The following is a 21,600-nucleotide window of genomic DNA, read 5'->3' on the forward strand; positions in this document are numbered from 1 at the left end:
CACACGGCTAGACGAGTCCGGCGCATTACTAGCTATACAAGCTTAGATAAACCCGAGAGTGGTTTGATGATTATACCCCCATAGGCGGAACCAGGGGCTTCGCGCATGTAAACAGGGCTAGTTCGGCTCAACTTTACTTATCTTTAATTTTAATGGTTTATTGAGAATAACCAATTTTCCGCACGACAACTTGCACCTAAGTTCTTCTCTTTTACAGATGACAATCGTGCTATACCTATCGTGGTGGGCGCACGGCAGATGCCAAGGGATGGCTAAAGAGAGGAGAAGGCTCGAGGGCACTGGTGGGCTCCAGAGGCGAGGTTGGCATCAGCGGGCGCGGGACGCCGGACATACCCAGGTTCGGGGCTCTCCGGAGAGATAATACCCCTAGTCCTGCCGAGTGTAGTTGGATGATCGATAGAACAATGTTGCTCCTGGAGCTGTATGGAGGAGGAAGGAAGCTGGCCAAGGCTTGGGCTGCTCCTTCTCCCCGGTGTTGCTGTTTTGTGGCTAGACCTCTCGCTTTCTCGTCGTCGTGATCGTGGGCTCCCGGGGGGTTTTATAGTCAAACCCCCCGGGGTACAATGGTAATGTTACAAGTCGGTCGGTCCGTATTGTCTGTGTCCGGGGTCCCGGGCTGGGTCCCGCTGAGGGCTTGTGGTTCGCCGGGTTCCCCTAGGTGCGGGCCCCGCATGCCTAGGCGGACTGTGCGCCGTCTTGTCGATCGTTAGGGCGTGGCTGAGTCGAGTCACGTACAGTGCTCTCCGTCAGGTTGCCGCTTGCTCTCATCAGCGGTGAGGGCGGGGGCACTGTAGCCACGGCGGCCCTGGTCAGCGGGTAGGTGAGGGGCACTGTTGCCTCGTTCCTGCTGACCAGAGGCATGGGCGGGGCACTGTTGCCTCGGTCATCGTTGATTGAAGTCTTGTCCCCATCATACGGCCTGGATGGGACGGGAGTTGACCCGCGGTTGGTTTGCGTTGCACGCCATGGGTGGCGCTGGCTTGCTGAGGAGGCTTTGGCCGTGCCGGGTTCGGCTATCTAACGGCAGTTGTTGAGGCCGAGTCGACGCGTCTTGCCGGGTCAGCTAGTCTGGCCAGCTTGCGGGGCTTGGCCGGGTCGAGCGACCCGGCCAAGCGCGCACCGGCATTGAGGGGCGGTGCCAGCCCCGTTATTTTTGAAGAGGATCCGGGTTCTGTTGCCTGCCCGGGGTCCATCCCCCCGACAGTAGTCCCCGAAGCTGTGAAGGTCCGCCTTCTTCGGATGAGTGGGCCTTCGCAGTTTCCCCCTTAAGCAAGGTGGATTCTGCGAGCGCCGGGTCCGGCAACACCCACTGTATGCCGGTTTTCCCGGAAACCGGGTCGTGGCATCCCGGCCGTGGCGGGGACCGAGAAGTCCGCCGAATCTTGGGGCAATCCCTCGGGCTCTGCGCGGCTGCCACGTGGCGCCCGAAAGTCGGAGGGCCCCACAGGCCACGCGTGTGACGAGACCGGGCGACGGGCTGGGGCCCACCGCCGCGCGCCCTCGGCCCAAGCGCGCGGATTTATTGCGGCGTCCGGGGGCCGATTGCTCTTCCCCATGCAGTTACTGTGCGTGTACGTGCGCACTTATTGCGGGGTAGTCGAACGGGCGCATGCAGACAATCCCACTTCCCCACTTCCCACGTTCAAACCGAGGGTTATAAATAGGGGGCAGGGGGCGGCGGACATTATTCTCGCTCGCGCCCTCCTGTCCCTTTGCTCTAGCTCCGCTCTTTGCAACTGACGCACTGCGGGGCCCGCTGCTCCGAGCAGAACTCCTTTGACGTCCATCTTCCTTCTTCTTCTTCGATCATGTCGCTGCCATCGGGCTCCTGGATGGGCTCGAATGTCACATCCGAGGACATCACCCAACTCCGGGCGACGCGGCGCCTGCCGCGGGAGACGGACGTCGGCGTCCGCCTGCTGCGCGGCGAGTAGAGGCCTCGACCCGAGGGGCAGGAGCGCGTGGTCTTCCTCACGCACTTCGAGCGTGGGTTCGGGATGCCGGCGAGCACCTTCTTCCGCGTGTTCCTGGAGTTCTTCAAGCTGCAGCAGCATCATCTTGGCGCCGGCGCCATCGTCTAGCTCTCCGGCTTCGTCACCCTCTGCGAGGGGTACCTGGGGGTCGAGCCGATGATCGACCTCTAGGCGCGCTTCTTCTCCTTGAAGCAGCAGGGCCCGTCGGCCGGGGAGTTCGCCGATTGTGGCGCCACCGTCATCTCGAAGCGGTCGGGGGCGGATTTCCCCAAGATCCCGCTGGAGGATTCTGCCAAAAAGTGGCAGAACTCCTTCTTCTATGTCCGCAACCTTGGTGCGGATTGTATCAACCTCCCGGCCTTCGCCATCGCACCGCCGCGGGCGAAGATGAACTGGGGCTACTCGCCCAGGCGCCCGTCACAGGAGATCGTTAATCTCTGCGAGCGGGTGACAGTGATGAGGACGCAGGAGGGGCTCACCGGCACCAACCTCCTTGCCGCGTTCATCATGCACCGGATCCTTCCGCTTCAGGGGCACTCCTGCCTCATCGGCGAAACAGTCGGCCTTCAAGACCGCAACCGCATGGGGTCGACGCGGCTGTCCGCGGAGCAGGTCGCGCGCGCATGAATGACATCTCCAAGGCCAACCTTGGGGAGGACTGGCGGTTCGGCAAGGCGCCGTACAGCCAGTTGAACCCGGCGTCGCATGTGACTATCTGGTCTCCTTACTTTGCTGCCGCGCACCTTCTCATCTGTCCTGACGCGACGCGGGGGGTACTTCTGAACTCGATTCGGCATCCTTACGCCCGGGCCCCGTCGCAGGTGGCACCGGTGGCGCCAGTAGGACCCACGGCTCACGGCGGGGAGGAGGTGGCCGAGTCCGACGCCGGCGCTGCGCGTCGCGTGGGTAAGTCTCTTTTTTTCTTCTTTGTCTTGAATTGCTGATCGTGGCACGAAACGGTCGGTGCTGACGCCAGTTTTCGGTGTAGTGGCGTTGGGCAGGGGAGGCGGCGACGCGGGCGGAGCCGGGTCCGGCGCCGCCCTCATGGGAAAGACAGCGTCGCGCCGCGACCCCGGGCTCTGAAGCGCACGGCGGACCCGGCCGGGGCCGGGAGGCCGGCCAAGAGGAAACGCGGTGGTGGGCACAGGAGGCCAACCCCGGTCCCGGTCTTGGCGGGGTAAGCTTCATCTCTAGTTTGCGGTCAGATTTTTTCTTCTTGAGCTAGTCTTGTTTCTTTTCTGCTCATTCCGTCTTCTTCTCCAGGTCACCAATCGCGCTGGCGAGGGCGGTGGCGGAAGCCGCGACCGCCGAAGGGGCCGCATTCCGCAGGAGCCGGTCCGACCTTGCCGACCAGGCCGAGGTGGAGGGACGGGCCGACTCGGACCACGGCCTGGATCTGAACAACGCCGAAGCCTTGGCCTGGCGGCACAGGAACCGGGCCGAGGCGGCGCTGGAGGCGGCGTCGGTCCGGGCTTGGACCGACGCGGCAGCGGCATGGGCGTGACCCGGCGCGGAGCCGGCCTGGCGCGAGATGCCGGAGGGCACGGTGGTGGAGGCGACGGTCTTTGAGCCGTCGGTGAGGGAGCGCGGCCGTGGAGGCCGGGCTGAGGTGGTGATCCCCGACCGGCAGGTCATGGAGGTGGAGGATGACACCCCGCCGCAGGCCGACATGCTCGAGCGAGCGGGGGATGATGGTAGTGGAGGCGGCGTCGTTTTGGAAGAGACGCTGCGGGCGGCGGTGTCGGAGGCGCCGCCGGTTTTGGAGGTGGCACCGCGGGCGGCGGTGTGGGGGCCACCCCGGCAGCTGGGCCAGAGATGGCGACGCAGGGCGTCCCGGCGCCCGGGTCATCAGAGGAGGTGCTGGCCGCGTCACGAGCGGCTGCGGGGAGTACGCCTTGGTGCCCCAGCAGGGAGGGCGCGGAGCTGTCGTGCCGCAGCCGGCGCGGAGCGGGGGCGCCGTTGTCTTCGAGCCTCAGACCCAGGAGGAGGCGGCGTTGGAGGCCGTCAGTCGCCGCCTGCGAGGCCGGACGGAACGGCTCGAGGCCTTCGCCCAGGCCGAGGTGGAGCGGACGCGCGACCTGGAGCGCGCCGTTCTGGTAAGTCTTCTTGTAATTTCTTCTTTGTGGGGCCGCGCCAGCGCACCCACTTGGTGTAGCCCCCGAGGTTCGGGCCAACTACGTAGTAGTTGGGTCGAATCTTTAGAGTGTTGGCCTTGTTCTGATTTCTGCTTTCTTCAGCATCTCGACAGCTTCTGGGTCGCCGCCTTCAATCGTCTCCTGAGCAAGCACCGGGAGCTCAGGGAGCAGCTTGCCGCCAAGGAGGAGGAGCTCCGCATCGCCGCAGGTATTTTTGTGCTCTTTTCTAGTGGGGGCGCGCTAGCGCACCCACTGGGTGTAGCCCCTAAGATTCGGGCCAACTGTGTAACAGTTGGGCCAAATCTTAAGTCTTGTTTTTTCTTCTGATGAGTCCTTCTTTTTCGCAGCCGAGGTGCTGTCCTGGCAGACTCATCTGCTTCGGGCCGGCTCATTGCCGACACCGCCCGTCTTGGCGTCGAGGGGGCGCAGGCGAGGGCGGAGGCGGCCGCGGCTCGGCGGTCTCTCGACGAGGCCAACCGGCTGCATGAGCAGCTGGCGGCTCACAAGAGCCGCATTGAGGCTGAGGTGGGGCTCCTTTTGGCAGAAGCCGCCAAGGTGGCAGAGGCGCAGCAGGCCCTGGTGGAGGCAGACCAGCAGCGCGGCCAGCTGGCCGACGACAAGGGCCGGCTCCAGGCCGGGGTGGATCGCCTGCGGGGGCAGGTCACCACGGCTCAGGGGGCTCAACAGGATGAGGCCCGTCGCCGCGAGGTGGCCGAGAAGGCGGCCGAAGACAAGGACGCCGATCTGAAGGCGGCCTTTCCCTAGGCGGCTGATCTGGAGAAGGCGCTCGAGGAGCGTGACCGCGCCATCGAGCGGGAGCGGCGTGGTACGTTGCTTGAGGCGCAGCACCTGGAAGAGTCCTTCTCCAGTAAGTGCTTTTTCTTGTCGTTTGCCGGGTCGGGATCCGGCCTTTCTTCCTTGTTATTTTTCTTCTAACTCGCTTCTTCCTTTACGGCAGGGGCCTTCCCAGACACGCAGCGGCTGGCAGAGGAAGCCGTCCGCTATCAGCGCGACCCGACCGGCGTCGCTGGGTCCGGGACGGATCCGCAGGTGGCCTAGACCTTCCCGGAGATCATCGCCGCCGCTGAGGCCCGCCTGCAGGTCCTGGGAACGCAGTTGGGGCGGCTGTCCCAGGCCGGCACCGCAATGACGGCGGCCCTATGGCCGGACTCTGTCCAACCGAGCAGCTTCTTGCGTCTGGCACGCTGGTTGGAGATGGGGCTGGACCGGCTTGGCGAGTGGCGCGTCTCCGCCGCTCGTGCTGGTGCTGAGATGGCGCTCCGGTTCGCGTTGTCCTGGCACCCGGACCTGCAGCTGGACACGTTGATGGGCTAGCGGGCCGGTTCGGAGCAGCTTTTGCAGGAGCAAGTCGGCCGGATCGCCTCCCAGGCCAGCTACATCGCCGAGTTCGACTTCCACGACGAGTTCCATCCGGAGCGGACGGAAGACGGCGGGGCCATGGACGGCGAAGACTACGGCTTGCTCCTCCATGATCCGGAGGGGATCTCGGAGGAGACGGGCGTCTACCGTGACGCGGGTGCTGAGGAGGACACCGGCACCTCGCTTGACCCGGAGGCCGCCAGGGGAGGGCCGTCGACGTTGTGACGCGACGCTGGAGATGCCTGAGACACTTTGTGTAAAATTTGTTAAATAGCAGGTCCACCCACCCACTGGGGGTTTTTTTAGGGTGTAATGAACTCGGGCCGTGGGCCTTTTCTTAAGTACTTGTGTAGATGTCGTGGGTGATTTTTGCTTTTTGCCTTCCATTTTTTGGACCGATTTCATGCGCTTTTCCTTTCTCAAACGTCCCCCCCCCACCCGCGAGTCAGACGGCCGAGGTTCCGGTCTGTGACAAGGAGTTCGGTTCTTTGAGAGGAGCGCGCAGGACTTGGGTCCCTCGAAATGTTGAGCACGAGCGAAACACCCACTGGGCCGGCTGGCGGCAATCCGGTGAAGCCGGTTGGCGAGCAGGCGGTCGTGCGGTTGTTCATTTGGTGAATGGTGGGCCGGGTTGATCGACCCGGTAGCCTTTGACATAGTGTATGAAGCGTAAAGGAGCTTTGGCCCGTTGTGCTGGCCAGCCGACAGCCAAAGCTGGATCTGTGGCTTTAGGGCGAAATGGGGGACCACGGCATCCTAACTTTATCAGGAATCACCAAGTAAGGCGGCGGGGTGGCGACCGAGCCGGCCAGCCCCCGAGCCCCCGGGTCGAGCGGGTCGGACCGGTGGCCGGGTTCAGTGGTATAGTGATGCAAGAAAATAGGGACACAATAAATTGGTCGACAAAAGGCAGCCCCCGAGTCTCGTTCGGGGACCCCATAGTTTCATGCGTTTTCAAAAGGCGATGATACATACGCTCGTGCGGCTAACTGTAAAACGGGCGGAGGAGTTCCGTGTTCCACGGCCGGGTCGTTTCTTCACTGGCGGTCTCCTTCTTGCACTTCCTTGACTTGCGTGCGTCGATGAGGTAGTAGGTGTTGCGGTCGCGCAAGGCCCTGCTCACGATGAATGGGCCCTCCCATGGAGGGGACAGCTTGTGCTGGCCTGCCTGCTCTTGGACGAGTCGGAGGATGAGGTCGCCATCGCGGAACGCGAGGGGCTTGATCTTCTTGCTGTGGTAGTGCCTCAGCCCGTGCTGGTAGATGGCCGAGCGACTGAGCGCCAGGAGGTGTGCTTCTTCGAGTAGGTCGACGCCATCTTCGCGGGCTTCTCTGGCTTCGGCTTCGGTGTACATCGCGACGCGCGGCGAGTCGAACTCGACATCGGTCGGGGTGACGGCTTCGGCTCCGTAGACGAGGAAGAACGGGGTGAACCCGGTCGACCGATTCGGCGTGGTGCGTAGACTCCAGAGAATGGCTGGCAACTCGTCAAGCCAGCTGCCGGGTGAGCGGATGAGTGGCTCGATGAGTCGCGGCTTGATGCCGGACAGGATGAGTCCATTGGCCCGCTCGACCTGCCCGTTGGACTACAGATGCGCAACGGAGGCCAAGTCGAGGCGGATGCTGGAGACGGAGCAGTATTGCTCGAGCACGCCCTTGGCAAAGTTGGTGCCGTTGTCGGTGATGATGTTGTTCGGCATTCCGTAGCGCACCGCTATGTCCTTGATGAACCGGACGGCTGTTGGCCCGTCCAGTTTCTTGACTGGTCTTGCCTCGATCCACTTGGTGAATTTGTCCACTGCCGCCAGCAAGTGCGTCATGCCGCCTCGAGCGGTTTTGAAGGGTCCCACCATGTCGAGTCCCCAGACCGCGAAGGGCCAGGCGATCGGTATGGTGCAGAGTGCTAACGCCGGCTGGTGGCTGCGTTTGCTGAAGCGCTGGCATCCCTCGCACTTGAGGACGAGCGAATCGGCATCTTGGAGGGCCGTGGGCCAGTAGAAACCGTGGCGGAACGCCTTGGCCACCAGGGATCGTGATGCGGCGTGGTGCCCACACTCGCCCTGATATATGTCGAGGAGGATTTCGATGCCCCGCTCTTGCTCGACGCAGCATTGGAACACGCCGGTGGAGCTGCGCTTGACGAGCTCGTTGTTGATGATGCTGTAGGCGGACGCCTGGCGTTGCACTTGCCGAGCTTCGGTCTCGTCCATGGGGAGAACCCCGTTCTCCAAAAATTCTGATATTGGGAGGGCCCAAGATGGAGCCGTAACCACGGCGAAGACGACCACCAGGGTGGGTTCCGATTCGGCAGCCCCCGAGCCGGGTTGAGCAGCCCCCGGGTCGGGGTTGGCGACGGATGGTGGCCAGGTCGAGCTGAGCAGCCCCCGGGTCGGGTTCAGCAGTCCTCGGGCCGGGTTGAGGTGCGGCCGGCTCGTCTGGAACATGGATGGACTCGGAGTCCGGCGATGGCTTGACGGACGGCTTGCGCAGGTGCTCGAGGGAGACGTCGGACGGGATGGCTTGTCGTGACGAGGCGATCTTGGCGAGCGTGTCGGCTGCTTCATTCTCTGCGCGCGGGACATGGAGGAACTCGCAGCCCTCGAAGGATCCGGACAGCTTCTGGACAAGGAAGCGGAAGCTTGCCATGTTCGAGTTGCGGGCGTCCCATTTGCCGGAGCATTGCTGCACCACCAGGTCCGAGTCGCCGTAGCACAGGATGCGCCGGATGCTGAGTTCCTTGCCAAGCCGGAGGCCGTGCACAAGAGCTTCATACTCGGCGACGTTGTTGGAGGCGGCGAAGTGGATCTGGAGCGCGTAGCGGAGCCGGTCGCCCTTCGGGGACGAAAGTACGATGCCGGCCCCCAAGCCGAGTCGCATCTTGGACCTGTCGAAGTGCATGCGCCAATGCGTCGAGTCGGGAGGCGGTGGCAAGTACTGGGTCTCGGTCCAGTTGACGAGGAAGTCGGCCAGGGCTTGAGACTTGATCGTGGTGCGGGGCTCGTAGAGGATGGTGTGGCCGGCTAGCTGGATCGCCAACTTGGCGACCCGGCCAGAGGCATCACGGCACCCGATGATTTCTCCGATAGGCGCCATGCTGATCACGGTCACAACGTGCTCTTGGAAATATTGCTTCAGCTTCTTGGCGGTGAAGTACACGCCATAACACATCTTCTGGTAGTGCGGGTAGTTCTGCTTGGAGATGGAGAGCACCTCGCTCAGGTAGTAGACTGGGCGCTGGTCGCTCGACCACCAGCACCGTGTTGACCGCCCGCGAGGTCACGGCTATGTAGAGCAATAGTGGCTCCTTGTCGGTCGGGACGGCTAGGACTGGCGCGGTGGAGAGCATGCGCTTGAGGTCTTGGAAGGCCTCGTCTGCCTTACCGTTCCATTCGAACGGGCTCGTCTTCTTCAACAGCTGGTATAGGGGTAGCGCCCTCTCGCCCAGCCGGCTTAGAAACCGGCTGACCGAGGCCAAGCATCCGGTGAACTTCTGGACATCGCGCAGCCGAGCCGGCTTGCGCATGCGCTTGATGGCCTTGATCTTCTCCGGGTTCGCCTTAATGCCGCGTTCCGAGACGAGGAAGCCGAGTAGCTTTCCGGCCGGGACGCCGAAGACGCATTTTTCCGGGTTAAGCTTGACCTTGTATTCGCGGAGGTTGGCGAAGGTTTCCTTCAAATCGTCGAGGAGCGTGAGGTGCTGCTTGGTCTTCACCATGATGTCGTCCATGTATACGTGGATATTGCGGCCGAGTTGCGGCAGCAGGCATTTCTGCATGGAGCGCTGGAAGGTGGCGCTGGCGTTCTTCAAGCCGAACGACATGGTGATGTAGAAATACGCCCCAAAGGGCGTGATGAAGGACGTCTTCAGGGCGTCGGACGGGTCCAGCTTGATCTGGTGGTAGCCGGAGTAAGCTTCCAGGAAGGACAGGAGCTCACACCCGGCGGTCGAGTCGATGACTTGGTCGATCCGCGGGAGGGCGAACGGATCCTTGGGACAGGCTTTGTTGAGGCTGGTGTAGTCGATACACATGCGCCAGGTCTTGTTCTTCTTCAGGACGAGGACTGGATTGGCCAGCCACTCGGGGTGAAACACTTCCATTATGAAGCCGGCCGCCAAAATCTTGGTGACCTCTTCACCAATGGTTCTTCTCTTCTCTTCAGAAAATCGTCGTAGGGGTTGACGGACAGGCTTGGCGTCCTTGCGGCCGTGAAGTTTGTGCTCGGCGTACGTCCTCGGGATACCCGGCATTTCCTTGGGGGTCCATGCGAAGATATCCCGATTCTCACGGAGGAAGTCGACGAGCTCGCCTTCCTATTTGCTGTCGAGGCGGGCGCCGATGACAACGTACTTGCTGCAGCTGGGGTCTTCTGGTTGAGCTTCACTTTCTTGGTCTCCTTGGAGGGCTTGAAGGCGGCCTCGTCGGTCGGGTCCGGGGTCAGGATCGACGCGGCGGAGGCCTCGTCTGCCAGGGCGACGATCCGGTCGAGCTGGCGCCGCTCCTCGGCAATGACCAACGACTCGGCCAACTTGGCGCCGTCTCGGGCGCACTCCGGGGACTTGCGGTAATGAGCCGGTGGTGGTGATGAGGCCCTTGGGACCCGGCATCTTCATCTTCAGGTACACGTTGTGGGGAACCGCCATGAACTTGGCGAGTGCGGGCCGGCCCAGCAACGCGTGATACGCGCTGGACAGGTCCACCACCTCGAACTAGATCGGTTCGCGCCGGAAGTGGCTGCTATCACCGAACAGGACATCTAGCCGGACCCGGCCAATGGGGGAGCAGGAGAGGCGGGGCATGATGTCGTGGAAGATCATGCGGGTTGGCTCCAGGTCCTCGGCCTTGAGGCCGAGCTTGGTCATCCTGTCACGGTAGAGGATGTTGATGCTGCTGCCGCCGTCAATGAGGACTCGGGAGAACTTGCATGTGCGCCGCACGACGATGGTGGGGTTGAGGACGAGGGCGTAACCACCCGGACTCGGCATGACTGCCGGGTGATCCTCCCGGGTCCAGGTGATCGGGCGATCCGACCAATGCATGAACTCCGGCTTGGCCGGGACGACGGTGTTCACCTCCTGCCGAAGGAGGCGCTCGCTGCGCTTGTCGTCCCCGAGGCTGGTGAACAAGACGTAGGCCGCGCTCTGGTCCAAGTAGGCGTCGTCGCGCATCGCGCCGCCAGCTAGAGGTGGCGGCGGAGGCGGAGGCGGCTGTCCCGCGCCAAGAGCCGGAGCCGGAGGAGGTGGGATGTCGCCCCTCATGATGCGCTTGGTGATGGCGCACTACCGAAGCGTGTGCGTGGAGGGTCTTGCGCCGCTGTGGTGCTTGTAGGGGGCGTCGAGTATCTGTTCGAAGCTCATGGCGGGTTGCCATGCCGTCTCGCCGGTTTGCCGGCGCTTCGCCGCTGGGTCCACCGCGGGGGCTCGGTGGCCGCGACGAGCTGGTTGTCATGACGCGGCGCCGGTTGGTTGGCCTTGCACTTGTTGTTCTGGTGATGCTGCTGCCGGCTGCTTTCGCCGGCCGGTTTCGGAGGGGGAACTGGCTTCGCCTTGCCGGCTTCATCTAGCGCCACCTGGATCTTTATGGCGGAGTCGGCGTTGGCGTACTTGTCGGCCGTCACCATGAGTGCGGCCATGGTGGCCGGCTCAGAGTGTAAGAGCTTGTGCTTGAGGAGGGTGCCGTCTCGGCACCCACTGACGAAGTACTGGATCGCCTGGACTTCATGGACGCCCTCGCAGCTGTTCCGGAGCTTGGTCCAGCGTGCGAGGTACTCGCGACCGGTCTCCGTAGGCCATTGCACGCACATGGCGAGCTGGCTAGGGCGGCCGGGTCGCTTGTAGGTCCCCGTGAAGTTGCGGACGAAGGCTTCCTCGAAGTCCACCCACGTGTTGATGCTGCCCATCGGCAGGCTGTTCAACCACATGCGGGCCGACCCTTGGAGCATGAGCGGTGCGTAGCGCACGGCGAGATGACGATTGGCACCGGTGATGCCAATGGCCGTGGTGTAGTCGGTGAGCCAGTCTTCTGGCTTCACCGTCCTGTTGTACTTGGGGGTGTCATGGGGGAGCATGAATCCTTTGGGGAAGGGCTCCTCCCGGATGCGCGGGCCGAAGCACGCCGTCTCGATAGCGCTGCTCTCCTCCACCTCCAGGGAGCGAGCGAGCTGATAGAGGCGGTGGCGAGCGTCGGCGTCGTCGATGGCGCGCGGGCCGAGTCGACTTGCGGCCAGGCCACGGGGGGCCGGGTCGGTTGGAGCCGGACGACGGCCATGCTGGCCGGGTCCGCGCTGAGTCTCTTGGACGGGCTCGTCGCCCAATCCGCCGGCGGCTGTAGCGGCCGGGTAGCGCCGAGTCCGGGCTCGGCCGTAGTGCGCCTCGCCGGGTGGCGAGGAAGCAGTGTGCTGAAGTTCACCGGGCCCGCCGAGGCGGGAGGAACCGGATCCCGCCGGCTTGGCAAGCTGGTTGAGGCGGTCCTGCTAGGTGTTGGCGGCGTGTAGGAGTTCATGCATCCGCCCGATGCACTCTTTCACCACCTCACCCGCGAGCTGGTCCAGGCCGACCGCGGCTGCCTGGGCAGCGCGCATGTTCTTCGTTGGGGTCTCGTAGATGGTTGGGACGGCGCCGAGGGCCCGGCCGATCGCTCCTCCCCGGGCACGCACATCGGCGATCCGGCTTGGCTCGGTCGCGGTGTGCGTGAATCCGTAGGCGGTGTCATGCTCTAGCTGAGCGGCGTCCAGGCGACGCTGAGTGGCAGCGAGCGTCTCAGATAGGTCCAGCATCTGCTGGCGCCTTTCCTCGAGCTGGGTTCGAGCCTCGGCGACGTTGGTGGCGTCGACGTCGATGCCGATGGGGATGCGGAGGCTTTGCATCGCGGCATGCAACGGATCGGACGGCTCGATCCGATCCGCTGCGGCCCTAGCTTCGGCAGCCTTCCTCGTCTTGCTCGACAAGGAGGAGGCGCCATCTCCGGTGACGAAGACCTCCACAAGGACGTCCATTGACCCGGTGGAAATGCCGCCGCCGAGGGAGAGGGGAGAGTTGGAGTAGCTGAGCACCTCGCTGGGGTACTCGTCGGTCGTGGACGCATCAGAGATGCGCAGCGCGGCGAAGGAGGCGGCAAGCGCGCCGATGACGTCGTCCGCCAGCGCGACAGACTCGTCGGCGTAGGAGAAGGGCCCCGTCTGAAGCATGCTCCCGGCCAGCTCCTCGAGCTGCCCCACGGTGGGCGCCAACTATCGTGGTGGGCGCACGGCAGATGCCAATGGATGGCTAAAGAGAGCAGGATGCTCGAGGGCACTGGTGGGCACCAGAGGCGAGGTTGGCATGAGCGGGCGCGGGACGCCGGACATACCCAGGTTCGGGGCTCTCCGGAGAGATAATACCCCTAGTCCTGCCGAGTGTAGTTGGATGATCGATAGAACAATGTTGCTCCTGGAGCTGTATGGAGGAGGAAGGAAGCTGGCCAAGGCTTGGGCTGGTCCTTCTCCCCGGTGTTCTTGTTTTGTGGCTAGACCTCTCGCTTTCTCGTCGTCATGATCGTGGGCTCCCGGGGGTGTTATAGTCCAACCCCCCGGGGTACAATGGTAATGTTACAAGTCGGTGGGTCCATATTGTCGGTGTCCGGGGTCCCGGGCTGGGTCCCGCTGAGGGCTTGTGGTTCGCCGGGTTCCCCTATGTGCGGGCCCCGCATGCCTAGGGGGACTGTGCGCCGTCTTGTTGATCGTCAGGGTGTGGCCGAGTCGAGTCGCATACAATGCTCTCCGTCAGGTTGCCGCTTGCTCTCGTCAGCGGTGAGGGCGGGGACGCTGTAGCCACGCCGGCCCCGGTCAGCGGGTAGGTGAGGGGCACTGTTGCCTCGTTCCTGCTGACCAGAGGCATGGGCGGGGCACTGTTGCCTTGGTCATCGTTGATTGAAGTCTCGTCCCCATCATATGGCCTGGATGGGACGGGAGTTGACCCGCGGCTGGTTTGCGTTGCATGCCATGGGTGGCGCTGGCTTGCTGAGGAGGCTTTGGTCGTGCCGGGTTCGGCTGTCTTGTGCCAGTTGTTGAGGCCGAGTCGACGCGTCTTGCCGGTCGGCTAGTCTGGCCGGCTTGCGGGGCTTGGCCGGGTCGAGCGACCCGGCCAAGCGCGCGTCGGCATTGAGGGAAGGTGCCAGCCCCGTTATATTTGAAGAGGATCCGGGTTCCGTTGCCTGTCCAGGATCCATCCCCCCGACAATACCCTTCCAGGATACGGCACAACGGAGACACAGGCGCAGACGTGCAGCAGGGACCCGCTCAAAGGTTTCCTTTTAGATTAAGACCCTGTGTAAACCTTTTTTACTGTCTCTTGTTGTTCACATCCTCCGGATACTCAATATAACTGAGATGGATGCTGACGTTATTGGCATTTTGCCACGTCAGAAAAATGCATGTACCTGGACACTCGGGGTTCATTATCAAGGGAGTTGCTCAGCCCGGTACATGTGGTAAAGACCGAATACCTTAGGGAGTGTTTGGCGTCGCGAGTTTGGCCTTATATGCATCAGCTCCGAATCATGTCTTTGATGAAATGTTGGGTTTGCCCGGCTCCCGCGTTTTTGCTACCTTACGTTCCGCTCTATCCGCTACGGTGGCACCGGGAGAACTACTGCGATTGTGCCCTAGTTCATTCGGATGAGCACCTCAGTAGAGAAAGCCGAAAACTTACTGTCATTATAAAGCGCGAGACTGGTCAACCACTCGATGACCTAGCGGAATCTTCGGGGTTCCTCCGCATTAACGAAGGGCCGGTTTTCCCGGCCATGTTTGTACGTGCACCGTATTTGGATAGCCGCGGAAATACCAGGGGCTATATAGTAGCCCCACTGTCAAACTCCTATGGTTAAGTGAAAGTGTTAAAGCACTATAGTCCGATTGCCTCATTCGCCGCGCTACCACCTCCTTAATGGACCAAGACGTTGGATCAAGTGTGAATACGCGCTTTTGCGAACACCCCCGCATTATATGCGTGGGGGCTGAAGCCGATGACTGCAAACTTTCAGGATATATATATATATATATATATATATATATATATACATAAACGACCGCACAGGAGGCATAATAATACTTTCAGGCAAAAGTATATACACAGCCTTTATAATTCAAATAACATTGTTCTTACAATGGGAATACATGTCACTAGAACATAATATTTTTCGAGCATTGAGCCTCAATTAAACGAGCGCCTTCAAGGACCTCCTCAAAATAGTGCTCGGCCGATAGCTAGCCTACCGCCGAACTCTGGGATGCAACAGTGGTGGCTTCCATCTCTACCCAATACGTCTTGACACGGGCAAGAGCCATCCGCGCATCCTCTATGCACGCCGACCTCTTCACAGAGTCGATATGCGGCACAACACCAAGAAATTGTTGCACCAGGCCAAAATAACTATTCGGCCTCGGTCCCTCCGGCCAAAGGTGATCCACGACGGACCTCATAGCAAGTCTGGACAACCTATGGAGCTCGGCCCACTCGGCCATTTGTTCATTTAACAGCAGCGGACGCGTTGGAGTGCGGAACTATGACCAGAACGACCCTTCCACTACATGATCCTTCTGATCTTTGAAAAAATTGGTCGCATCAGCGGCACTCGCTGCTAAATCCAAGTACGCGTCTGCAGAACTCCAGAATTTATCCAAAGGGGCATACTTTGGGTCTCCAAACCTCTTCCGCAACAAAAACGGCTTCCCATCCGCAATATCTCCGGCTTGACGGAGTTCCTCCTTTACCGCTCTGATTTGCGAGCGGGTTTCCTTGGCCGCTTCCATGGCCTCCTTCAGTCCCGCCGCCTTCGCTTGGCTTTCCTTTTCAAGAAGCTCATACCGGCCGGCGACATCTTTCAGCTCAATAGCCATGTTGGCTATTTTCTCATTGCTCTGGCAATGGGCAGCCTGTTCGGCTCTTAGCTCTTCGACCGCCTTTAGGGCGGCCGCATCACTCTTCCTGGCTTGTTCCTTGGCTCGAGCAAGCTCTGCCCGAAGGGTCTCCACGACGACAGCTCCATCTGTAGTCACAGCATATTACAGATACTAGCATCATGCTCCTCTTATATGTATTGATCCTAGGAGAATACATACCTTGTGCCTCGTCAAGCCGCTTGTTTACAAGCACGATGTCGGCATCTGCCGCATCAAGTTGCCGCTTCAATTCGGCAAACTCACCGGTCCGGCCAGCCACCGGACCCGCAGCCACCTGCACATGAAAGCAGCACGGTTATTACCTGGGACTATGATCCTCTATTTGCCATCTTTTTCGACAGGAACCAGATTCTCAGGGGCTACTATCTGCATGGGCCACACCTAGCCTGTGCGGTATCGTCCAAAAAATATATATTACTGAACGTACCTCAAAGCCTCTCAGCAGACTCATAAAAGCTTCATGCAACTCGCTTTCGGCGGATGAAATCCTCTCAACCACCGTGCCCCATTAGAGCACGATGCGTCTCCGAAGAACTGCTTGCTCCAGCAGATTCATCAGTGCGTCCGATCGCACACCGGACGGTTCCGGACTCTTTCTGTGGCTCTCCTGAGGAGCCGAATACCCTGGACTTCGGTTGGCTGAAGGTTTACCTTCTGGCCTTGGCGGATCAAGAGAAATCCTTCGCGACGACACCTCAGGGTCTCCCGCTTCATGAGGCAGGGAGGAACGGGGAGGTGTTTCGCTCTCCATCATCTCCGGAAGAAGTTCCCCCGAAGACGAATTCTGTCGAGAAGGGCTGCAATCCAAATTATTGGCCAAAAATGATGAACATATTTCTAAGCCATTCCTGGACTTTTGAATTAATTCATATTGTATTTGAATTTTGGGCATTTAAACACTATAAATAATTTAGATGCTCAAATGATGCTGAAATTAAATGTGGGCCACTGGAATAATCCACAGAGGGTCCACAAATTATTGCAGCATTTTACAAAATGCTTTAGTATTTTTACTAAAGCCAAAACAACAGTAGAAAAATAGAAAAGAGAACAAAATAGAAAAAACAAAGAGAGAAGAAAAACCCACCTGGCACTTACCACAGCCCACTGGTCGGCCCAGTGCTGTGCAGCCCAGCTGCCAATCATCGCCTACCTCGCGCCAGAAGGACGCAAGGCGCGTGGTCGTCGTGCGCCGGCCACCTCCACCTTGCCAGCCTGTCTCCTCGCTGCCCCGTGCGCCTAGAGGATGCCACGCACCCCCTGGACCCCTGTCACTCCCTCTCGTACTCATCCCCTCCTCTGCCGCTCGCTCTCTCACCCACCCGAGCGCCACCGTCGCCGCCGCTCGCCGTAGCCGCGCTCACAGCCACCCCCTCGCCCCTCCGACGTGCCCATGAGCTCCGCGCCGTCGTCCTCGTCACCTCCACCGAGCCAAGCAAGCCGTGAAGCACCACAGTGACGCCATCATCATCATCTGCACCAACGGGCGCCCGAGATCGCCGTCATCAATCTGTCGGCTCCGACACTTCCCCGAGCACACTGGGCTTCTCTGCGAGTCCTCTGTGAGCTCCTCTCCAATTCCTCCCTGTCCCCTTCCTCTAGCGCGTCCTCTAACACCGATTGCCGCCATGGCCGACGCTCTCTAGCGCTGAGCCTCATCGCCGCCGTGGCTACAGCACTCCGCGTGCTCCCAGGAGCCTACTGCACCCACTAGGTCGTCCGGAATCGCATCCACGCGTCTAGTACGTGCTTTCATGAACTCCGGCCGCCACCACGAGCTTGATTCCGGCGAGCTCGGTCGACTTTCAACCCCTCCTGCTTGCTCAGGTGGATGCGGCCGAGCACCAGATATGCGTAGGTGGCCTCCGCCGTCACTTTGATCATCAGAGGGCAATTCCCGAGCCGTTCCGCCGTCCATGGGCTCGCCGGCGGTTGATGTAACACCCTGGATGTAGCTTTCCATAATTGCCATTTCCGGCTATGTGTTGTGATATTTCCTGCATGGTTGGGTTTTTTTCTTTTGTTTTGCATTTTGTTCATGTCATGCATCTCATCTCATAGCATCACGCGCATTGCATCTGCATGTTTTCATAAAACTTGCATCCGCTCGTAGTTGCCGCTGCTCGCTTCTCTCCGTTGCGTTCGTTGACCTTCCGAGACCAACCGTGTTTTCGATTCCCTTTTGTCAAACCACCTAACCTCTCTCAGACCCCCTCGCGTGCGCATCCGAAACCTGCCCCGGACCTGACCCGCTCAGTCATCATCGTTTGATTCGGATCATCTCCAAATATCCCTCAAATATCTTTGTTTTCTTCATTGGACTCCCCAACCTATTTATCTCGACCGTTTGGTTTTAATAGGAGGGTCCGATTAGCCCGTGACCAAAAATCCTTGCTATATATACTGCCTAACCCTAGATCCTAGGAGCCTTGTCCCATCGATCCCATCGCGCCGCCGCCACTCCTCCAGTCCCCTCTTCCTCGGGATCCCCTCCCGATCCAGCCCACCAACCAGCGCAAGCCACTTCTTCCCTCGATCCCGAATGGATCGTGTAGCTGCTCGAGGCCCCGAGCAGGAGCGCTCGGCCTCGTCCCCTCGCGCCACCGCCGCCGGCAACCAGCGCCACCAGGCCGTGCCCTGCTCCCTTCCTCCCCGTGCCGCTCTCTCGAAATCTCTCATCTCTCTCGCCTCACCCTCTCTGTCTCTTCACAGGGAATCAGTGGGATATGCCATGACCGCCCGCGGAAGCTCCGTCATCGCTAGGATCATGTTCCTCCGGCCCCGGCCTCGGATCCGACGTCTCCAGCCTCTCTGCTGCCTTGCTCGCCCGCGCCAAGACCTCGCCTCTGCTCCACCTCAAGGCATCGCCGTCGCTGCCGGACTTCGTCGGTGAGCAGCGTTGCCGCCCTCCTTTCCCTGCCGTCCCTCTCGTTTCTCTTTGCTTTGCTCTCCCTCTCTCAACTCCCTGTTTCTTCTGGCCCAGCAGGAGTCAAGCCGCCGTCCAAGCCCGTTCCCGGCCAGATCCGCCGCCCTTCACCCGCGTGCCCTCGCCGGACCTCCTTCCTCCGCCAAGACCCAAGCCGCGCCATGGTCGCCGACCCCCTACCTCGCCTCGGATCACTCATGGGACGCCATCCAGTGCCCGGATCCGCACCTCCTCCGTGCCCCGCATCGCCTGAAGCTGACGCGCCCTGCATCGCTGGTTCTGTCTGCGTCCTCTGCATCGAGCAGCAGCTCGGGAACTAGCATCCCGCCCCGCGTTGACCATTCCAGCGCCAGCCTGGACGAGCGCCACTCGCCGCGCGAGGCCTCCTCTGCTTCGCTCGCAGCCCAGATGCCCAGCGCCTCCTCAAGCCCAATGTGAGCAGCCCAGTCGATCCAGATTCAGCCCGTGTAGTTTTTTTTCCTTCCGCTGCGAATTTGTCCAATTATCCAGGAGTTTACAGATTTACAGAAAAGTCCCTCTAGATCATGCATTTAATAACTCACAAATGGTGCATCGGATTAAAATGATTTTAATATGTAACTTGCTTAGAATTTTGCCTAGTTTCATAATATGAAACTTTCACCCAGTTTAAAATGTTTAAATTGTTGTTTGGTTTAATTTGCTCAAATGCCGTTAAAATGATTTATTTCATAGATAAATAACCGTAGCTCCAAATTTAATAAACTTTATATGTAAATGGGGTGGAAAAATGCATAGATTAACATGGTGCACTTTGTTTTACTGTTTAATAACATTAAAATTGTGTTTATGGCAGAACAGTACCAAATCTAAAATATGCACATGAGGATTTTCTGGAATTGTTGTTTGTTGTTCTGGACTCATTTAAACTTGCCTAGATAGGTAGTTTTCATATGCTTCACCCCTTGCCATGTTTAATAACATTTAATATTGTTGGGTACATAAATGAGAGAGAACTAAATAATTGATGTGGTGTTTCGTGAATATGCAACTCATTGCATATTGAGCTCCACTTAATTTGTAGTATTGTTTGTTGCACTTTGCCATGCCATGCCTCATTAAATCGGACATGCATCATACCTGTTTGTGCATCATGCCATGTGTATGTGGTGGTTGTTTACTATGTTGTTTGTTTCTTTCCGGGTTGCTTCTCTCGTTAGCTTTGGTTTCGTTCCGGAGTTGTGAGGATTCGTTCGACTACATCCGGTTGTCTTCTTCATGGACTCGTTCTTCTTCCTAGCGGGATTTCAGGCAAGATGACCATTACCCTCGATATCACTTCTATCTTTGCTTGCTAGTTGTTCGCTCTATCGCTATGTCGCGCTACCTACCACTTGTCATATCGTGCCTCCCATATTGCCATGTCCAGCCTCTAACCCACCTTCCTAGCAAACCGTTCTTTGGCTATGTTATCGCTTTTGCTCAGCCCCTCTTATAGCGTTGTTAGTTGCAGGTGAAGTTGAAGATTGCTCCATGCTGGAACACCTTGACAGTTCGCTTTGAATAAAACTCCTCCAGCTAGGCCCAACCTTGGTTTTAACATTCGCCACCTAAGCCTTTTCCCCTTGGGTTCTGCAGACTCAAGGGTCATCTTTATTTTAACCCCCCCGGGGCCAGTGCTCCTTTGAGTGTTGGTCCAAACTAGAGCCCTTTGCAGCGCCACCTCGGGGAAACTTGAGGCCTGGTTTTAGTTGTACGGACTGCTGATCCGGTGTGCCCTGAGAACGAGATATGTGCATCTCCTATCGGGATTTGTCGGCACATTCGGGTGGTTTTGCTGGACTTGTTTTACCATTGTCGAAACGTCTTGTAACCGGGATTCCGAGTCTGATCGGGTCTTCCCGGGAGAAGGAATATCCTTCGTTGACCATGAGAGCTTATGATGGGCTAAGTTGGGACACCCTTGCAGGGTATAAACTTTCAAAAGCCGTGCCCGCGGTTATGTGGCAGATGGGAATTTGTTAATGTCCGGTTGTAGAGAACTTGACAATAGACTTAATTAAAATGCATCAACCGTGTGTGTAGCCGTGATGGTCTCTTTTCGGCAGAGTCCGGTAAGTGAACACGGTTCTTGTGTTATGGTTGTGCGTAAGTAGTTTCAGGATCACTTCTTGATCACTTCTAGCTTCACGATCGTTGCGTTGCTTCTCTTCTCGCTCTTATTTGTGTATGTTAGCCACCATACATGCTAGTGCTTGCTGCAGCTCCACCTCACTACCCCTTTCCTACCCTTAAGCTTAAATAGTCTTGATCTCGCGGGTGTGAGATTGCTGAGTCCTCGTGACTCACAGATACTTCCAAACAGTTGCAGGTGCCGTTGACGCCAGTGCAGGCGATGCTACCGAACTCAAGTGGGAGTTCGACGAGGAACTTGGTCGTTACTACGTTTCGTTTCCTGATGATCAGTAGCGGAGCCCAGCTGGGACGATCGGGGATCTAGCATTTGGGGTTGTCTTCTTTTACTTTGGTTCCGTAGTCGGACCTTGATTGTATTCTAGATGATGTATGTTTAACTTGTTATTTGTGTGAAGTGGCAATTCTAAGCCAACTCTTTATCCCATTCTTGTTCATTACATGGGATTGTGTGAAGATGACCCTTCTTGTGACAAAACCACCATGCGGTTATGCCTCCAAGTCGTGCCTCGACACGTGGGAGATATAGCCGCATCGTGGGTGTTACAAGTTCGTATCAGAGCCATCCCCTACTTAGGAGCCCCCTGCTTGATCGAATCACTGACGTTGTTGAGTCTGGAACAAAAATGTTTTGAGTCTTAGGATTATATATATCGGAGAGTAGGATTCTTTTTACTCCTCTGCCCCTTCGTCGCTCTGGTGAGGCCTCCTGACGTAGATGCTTTGTCTTTCCTCTCCTCAAATTTCACTAAATTTCTTTTTAGGATCACGCGGGTATCTTGGGATCGTTCCGATATTCTTGTGACGAGAACATTGTTCTTGGTACCTCTTGACATTTAGGGGTTGTGGCAGTGTCCCGGGGAGTTGAGCTCCAAGGTGTTGTCGTCACAATTTTATCGTTGCAGTTCTGGAATACCCGAGTTTCGCCGACATCGAAAATCTCTTTTATGCAGTTGTTGGTGAGACCACCTCGACGCCACCCAGTACTGGGGCAGGAGTTCGGGAGTATTGCCATAACTCGTATAACGGATGCTTTTCGAAGGTTGAGGTACACG

At 58.9% G+C, this 21,600-nt stretch overlaps 1 protein-coding gene across 1 annotated transcript; it reads right to left on the reverse strand.

Annotated features, from left to right (window-relative positions):
- Positions 1–6,494: 6,494 nt before the first annotated feature.
- On the reverse strand, positions 6,495–10,675 carry LOC141021946 (uncharacterized). The gene is made up of 3 exons (XM_073497806.1): positions 10,580–10,675; positions 7,951–8,244; positions 6,495–7,094 (listed from the first exon to the last, which is right to left on the reverse strand). The coding sequence occupies exons 1-3, from the start codon at positions 10,673–10,675 to the stop codon at positions 6,495–6,497; spliced, it is 990 nt and encodes a 329-aa protein (XP_073353907.1).
- Positions 10,676–21,600: the final 10,925 nt, after the last annotated feature.

This window comes from Aegilops tauschii, chromosome 4 (genome assembly GCF_002575655.3).
Source record: "Aegilops tauschii subsp. strangulata cultivar AL8/78 chromosome 4, Aet v6.0, whole genome shotgun sequence".
Taxonomy (NCBI): domain Eukaryota; kingdom Viridiplantae; phylum Streptophyta; class Magnoliopsida; order Poales; family Poaceae; genus Aegilops; species Aegilops tauschii.

Excerpts from the sequence above, each read along its gene's own strand:
- LOC141021946 (XM_073497806.1), bottom strand. The coding sequence starts at position 10,675 with ATGCGCGACGACGCCTACTTGGACCAGAGCGCGGCCTACGTCTTGTTC. Across the intron at positions 8,245-10,579 it reads AGCGCCTCCTTCGGCAGGAG|GAACTCAGCATCCGGCGCAT; the intron begins GTGAACACCGTC and ends CGGCTTGGCAAG. Across the intron at positions 7,095-7,950 it reads CGGACTCCGAGTCCATCCAT|TCCAACGGGCAGGTCGAGCG; the intron begins GTTCCAGACGAG and ends GCGCATCTGTAG.